Here is a 5,969-nt window from a genome sequence, read left to right as displayed (position 1 = left end):
TGCCATCCAACTAAACACAGGATCCCAGCATATTGCTTCTCCTAATTGTTACAGAACATCCCATAGGATTCAAGGCAAGGACTCTTTTTTTGCATAGAAGAAAATAAAGTCACATCATAGACAAGGCTTTATTAGACAAGGAAACAAAATCCACCTTAGTGCAGAGTGTAGGAACAACAATCTGCTTTTCACATTATGGAACTACACCTCTTGCTTCTAACAGCACACAAGACTTCCAGTGAAGGTGGAAAATCCTGAAATTGATCCCATATCTCATGGAATTACCAGCCTAACCAACATCAGAAAACCCATATACTTTAGATGACCAAAAGAAAATTTAACATAAGCTTTTCTAAAATCTCCTTTCTGATATCATAAAATATGGCATTATATAGCTTTTTCCAAAGGGTTGGGTACAAGGAATGCTGAGCTGGCTAACAACAGAATCCATGAACATAACATCTATATGTCTAACATATATCAGCTTGCTAATGTCTCCTACCACTAATAGGTTCACAAAATAATTCAATCTTTGCATCAAATTTGACCACTTGATCAATTTGAGTCTCAATCACTGGGAATCCAACATGCCTATTAAAATGGGGGAAAAATAGGGACCAGAAAATACCAGAAGCTTCTAGTTGATTTGGAAATATTACTCCATAAGAGACAGATCTCATTACTTGGCTTAACAAGTTATATTATTAACAACATATCTGTTGAAGACACACTTTATCATATCTAGGCCCAAGCACAACAAATACCTAGCAATAGTGCCTCACCTGCCACGGCACACAGCTTGTTGGAGAGGAGCGCCTTGTGCATTTTCTTCTTTCTTTCTAACACTTTTATTCTTGGTATTTCTGACCGTGTATTGAAATTTTATATAATTGCATTAGTTTTTTGTTTGATGCTTCTTTAAATGCTTATAATCTTGATTTCTTTTGTTGCTTGGGTTAAATTTTGGATCATAAATTAATAAAATTGACATGCACCCCAGGTTGTACCTTTGCTTCAGTGGGCACTTTGGGTTGTGTCTTGTGCCTAAGCCTTTGGAGACTTTTGCACGTTAGGTGTACCTTGCACCTTTCAAAACCATGGGTAACATTTACGCTAATCAATTAAGGTCTTTCACATGGAAATGCTTATTCAAATGTCTCTTTAAATTGTTCATACCAGTCTAATTGCTTCAGTTATAACATCTTAGTAACAACAAATGGTTCATTAAGTGACCTCTAGCCACTGGCTGAGTTTTCAACATTTCAATAGTAACATTAAGTTAACACTTGACTTCATACACTCAACAACATCCAACAACCTGCTTATAGAAGGTAAAAAAGTTGACTTCAATGCATTCTTTGTAATCATGCCATTTCTTCATCCTTGAAATTTTTGTTGACTTCAATACATTGTTTGTAATCATGCCATTTCTTCATCCTTGAAAATTTTCCATCTAGAAAATGACAAACACGATCGATATATTTTGGGAAGAGAAATAGCTGACAACAGGGTGGAAGATCCACATTAACAGATAAATGAGGAAATCAAACAAAGAAAGTCAAAGGCATGTTAATTATCCAAATTAATACCTCTTCATAATAAGAAGCTCGGGATACTATTTGACCTCAGGTAAAGAAAAAAAAAAACTAGTGGATTTGAGAAGGTTTATAACTTGCAGAAGCGTTTGTTGACATCAATGACAAACTTGAAGAGGCTTTGATTTACAATGGCACAACAGTGTCAGAGGAAACAACAGTTGAATTTGGACAATGTGAAGGGCAGAAGGGAAACAAGTGGAGTTGATACACTCGTGATGGCCACAACAAAGTAGAACAAATCAAGATATCAAACTTCAGAAAAAAAAACTGAGTAGAGCCCATTTCTGCCTTACAGCCTGTTGAGGTTGTTTTCAGTCCATGGACTCTTTGGATAAAGCAAGAATGGGGACCCTTTGGTTGAAAAACAAGGGTTGAGCTCTTTTTCAGGGCTTTCCTATGAAGTATGTTATGTGCCTTTTTGAAGTCACTGAGAAAAGTTGAGGGCAGCAGAACTTAAAGTAGTCTGAAGAAGAAGAAACATTTGTGAAAGAAATGGAAACAGACAATACATGGCCATAATTTTTTATTTTTTTTTTTGATAGGTAAATAAGAGGAATATATTAAAAGCGCTTACAAAATGGTGCAACAGAGTACACACGCAGTACAACAAAGGCCATAGGGCACACTACATGGCCATAAATAGAAAAGATAAAATCAATTCCCGGAGGAAAAAAACATACCAGAACTTGAAAGGAAGATCACATGATATTGCAGGAAACCAGAATTTCTTTAACAATAAAAAAACATAAAAATATAATAATAAGAAAACCATAAAATTAATAATAAGAAAATTAATTATTTGTCATTTTCCATAGTCTCTGATTTAATTTCTCTCTCTCTTTCTCTCTTTCTCTCTTTCTCTCATGCCTCCATAAAATATTTTTCAACATCCCCATCACTATGACTAATAGGATCTCCCAAGGAATCATCACCATATCCAATTGCTCCATTATCCTCTTGATCAGATCAGTGTTGATATCCACTCATTCTTCTTCTTCATTCATCAACTACAATGGTCTCTTTCCTTTATCCATCAATAGTAAAATAATGACTATATATATGAGCTGAGCCACCGTAATAACGAACAATTTATCTGTTTTTCCTTCTCGTTTCTTTTCCTTTCCTTTCTTTTCTTTTCTTTTCTTTTCTTTTTTCCTTCTCTCATTTCAGTTTAAAGAGTTAATGAAATCCAGCTGAGCCCTTATTCTATAAAAGGTTTAATTGAAGCACCATACCCAAGACCCAAGACTTATAAAATATGTACCAAAAATTTACAAAATCTCAACATCCATTAAATTGTGAGGCTTAAGCCTCTTACAGAGACATGACATATATCAAAAGCCAACAAAGACTCAAAATCCATAAAGACCCATTGAGTATTTCGGGCTTAAGCTTTGATAGCTTTTTAAAACCTTGTCAACACACAATCTACCTCAGGACACTACTTCTCTTACTTTCAGCCAAGAGGATATGCTACAGTGCTGACATTAGATATTACACAGCATCAATGGATGAATGGTTTGTGCAAGGAGAGTTGGTTTGGTGTTTGGTTGGAGGGATAACTTGATCCAATCAAAGTAGTATAGAATAAAAAAGAATTACAAAGCATGTGATCAGCAGCCAGAGTTCCAGGAGAAAAATAGTTTCAAAAAAAGAAAAAAAGAAAAAAGAAAAAAAAATGGCTGGAGTAACAATAAGAAACTAAATAAGGTGCTCTGATACCAAACCATGGAAAAGAATTAAGAAAAAGGGAAAAGCAAGCCGCATATCTAATCTACTGAACAAGCTCTTGGAAGCTCCCATGCAAAACATTGCCCCTGTTAAATGACCAGAATGGCCAAATTAATTCTCTATTTTTCTCCTCAATCGTTGAAAATCAGCAACTAGAAAGAAAATGCAAAAGTTTCCTTTGTTGAAGAAAAAATTATTACTGCATTCCATATAAGACAGAAAGAAATATGAAATCCAAAGAGGTCATCAAATTTTGTATGTTAACATAAGAATCACAGTCAGACAAAAAGGATCGACATTATGAATAAATATGCAAAAATCATGGCATCTAGAGATGACATTGTAATTGCCGCGAAAAAGGCATATAGGTTTATGCAGCAAAGTTGCTGACATATATCTGAAGCACATTGAAAGGAAGAAAGCAATTTAGAAGATAGATAGAGAGATAGAAACCCTAATTAAGAAAACAAATGAGGAAGATTCATGCAATATTAAGGAGTAAAAGCATATTATTTCCAGACCAATAAAGGTTTGTCATGCCATTGGAAGATTTAATAAAAAAAATAGTGTTTAACAACCCTATAATAAACCATCTGAAAATTGAAATTCAATTATAAATAACAAAGAACTCCATTTTTACTTCCTCAACAACTGCTGAATCACTTCAGAAAATGACGACCAAACAATAAAGCATTGCTGATAATAAATTTCACATGGTGGATACATAATAAATGTGGATTGACCTGGACATGATTTAAAAGTAATAAAAATTATGAGATCATAAAACAAGGATTGATAGCCCATTGAAGAAGACATAATCACCTGCATCATTGCTTGACATTCTCCAAGTACCACTTGTAGGTATCAACAAGCCCTTCCTTCAGTGCTATCTTTGGGACCCATCCCAATTCTGCTAGCTTCGAGCTGTCCATGAGCTTCCTCGGTGTCCCATCGGGCTTTGATGTATCCCAAACAAGCTCACCCTCAAACCCAACCACTTCCTTCACCAATTCAGCCAACTCCTTGATCGTCACCTCCTTTCCACTCCCCACATTCACATGCACCAACCCACTGTACTTGTCCATCAAAAACACCACTCCATCTGCCAAATCATCTACGTGCAAGAACTCCCTCAAGGGTGATCCGGTGCCCCAAACCACCACCTCCTTCGCACCTGATACCTTTGCCTCATGAAACCGCCTAATCAATGCCGGTAACACATGCGAATTCTCGGGGTGAAAATTGTCATACGGGCCGTACAAATTTGTGGGCATGCCAGAGATCGCATCGAAACCGTGTTGCAATCGATAGCCCTGGCACATCTTGATCCCGGCGATCTTCGCCACAGCGTACCATTCGTTGGTGGGCTCCAATGGACCCGTGAGCAATGCTTCTTCGGTGATTGGTTGCGGAGCAAACTTAGGGTAAATGCAAGAGGAACCCAAGAACAGTAGCTTCTTTACGCCGTGGCGATAGGATGAATCGATCACATTGGTCTGGATTTGGAGGTTGATGGCGATGAAATCTGCGGGATAGGTTTTGTTGGCGTGGATGCCACCGACCTTGGCAGCGGCGAGGATCACGAATTGGGGCTTTTCAGCAGCAAAGAAGGCATCGACATCAGCTTGGCGGGTGAGATCGAGCTCGGCGTGGGTTCGGAGGAGGAGATTGGTGAATCCAAGCTGCTGGAGCTTGCGGACGATGGCGGAGCCGACAAGACCACGGTGACCAGCGACGAAGACCTTGGCGGATTGGTTGGAAAGGAAAGAGTCCACAGTAGTTCCTGTGAGAGAAAGAAGACGGAATTAGGGCTTTGGTTGGAAGATCTGAAACATGGCTTTTGGTGGGTGAGAAATTGAGGGAAAGGATGGCATGTTGTTCAAGAATTAAAAACCCAAGATGCTGTAACATTGCAAGTTCTGAATTAATTTTTCCCGCAGTTTCCCAGTAACCAAACAGAAAGCAGAGAAAGAGAGATTGTACCGTGATTGGAGCTTCCCATTGTCGGAGGTTAGAGTGGGAGAGAGAACGGGAGTGAGAACGAGAGTGAGATTGGGTGAGTCAACTTCTGACCTTCCAACTGCCATGCCTTCTTAGTTTTTAGTTTTTACGCTTATCCAACTGGGCTTCATCTTGGGCTTTCTGTCGCTCCCTTTTCTCTTCCAAAGCCCATCATATGACCATGAGGTTTACCGTTTTGCAGCTAAAATACAATAGTTGAGGATAATAAATCGATGTTTTTCTTATACTAGGTTTGTTACGGGAGCAAAATAAGGAAAATAATTTTCTAAAGTGTGATTTATCATGAAAAATATAAAAAAAAATTAAATATAATTAAAATTATTTAAAAAATTACGTGTTTTCAAATTAGTTGATCTTTTATATTGAAAGAATTAAAATGAATTTAAAAAAACATATAAAATTGATTTATTAATTTTAAATTGTTGTAAAATTATGAAGTGAAAGGAGAAGAAAACAAGAAAGAAAAATCAGAATGTAGGAAGAGAATAGAATAAAATTTCATTAGAGGAGAGTCACAAAAAGATATACATTAATATGGATGATCATCCACCAGTTCTCATAATCCAATAAATTCTCATTTTTTATAACACTACCCCTTGGATGATCATAAGAATATGT

The 5,969-nt window shown here is 37.0% G+C and overlaps 1 protein-coding gene across 6 annotated transcripts; it reads right to left on the bottom strand.

Annotated features, from left to right (window-relative positions):
* Positions 1 to 1,148: 1,148 nt before the first annotated feature.
* Positions 1,149 to 5,402, bottom strand: LOC117910104 (putative GDP-L-fucose synthase 2). Of its 6 annotated transcripts, XR_004650540.1 has the most exons (4): positions 5,313 to 5,402; positions 4,152 to 5,112; positions 1,409 to 1,453; positions 1,149 to 1,353 (listed from the first exon to the last, which is right to left on the bottom strand). XR_004650540.1 is itself a non-coding variant. In XM_034824160.1 (3 exons), exons 1-2 carry the CDS (start codon positions 5,329 to 5,331, stop codon positions 4,157 to 4,159), a joined length of 975 nt encoding a protein of 324 aa, XP_034680051.1. In that variant the 5' UTR covers positions 5,332 to 5,402; the 3' UTR covers positions 1,149 to 1,499; positions 4,152 to 4,156. The 6 variants fall into 6 exon arrangements, 5 of the variants coding, with proteins under 5 accessions (XP_034680051.1, XP_034680050.1, XP_034680052.1 ...); XM_034824160.1 differs by having other exon boundaries at positions 1,149 to 1,499; XM_034824159.1 differs by having other exon boundaries at positions 1,149 to 1,453.
* Positions 5,403 to 5,969: the final 567 nt, after the last annotated feature.

This window comes from Vitis riparia, unplaced genomic scaffold (genome assembly GCF_004353265.1).
Source record: "Vitis riparia cultivar Riparia Gloire de Montpellier isolate 1030 unplaced genomic scaffold, EGFV_Vit.rip_1.0 scaffold604_pilon_pilon, whole genome shotgun sequence".
Classification (NCBI taxonomy): Eukaryota; Viridiplantae; Streptophyta; class Magnoliopsida; order Vitales; family Vitaceae; genus Vitis; species Vitis riparia.
Note: the sequence above shows the minus strand (reverse complement) of the source record. Positions and strands in the feature narration are given on the sequence as shown.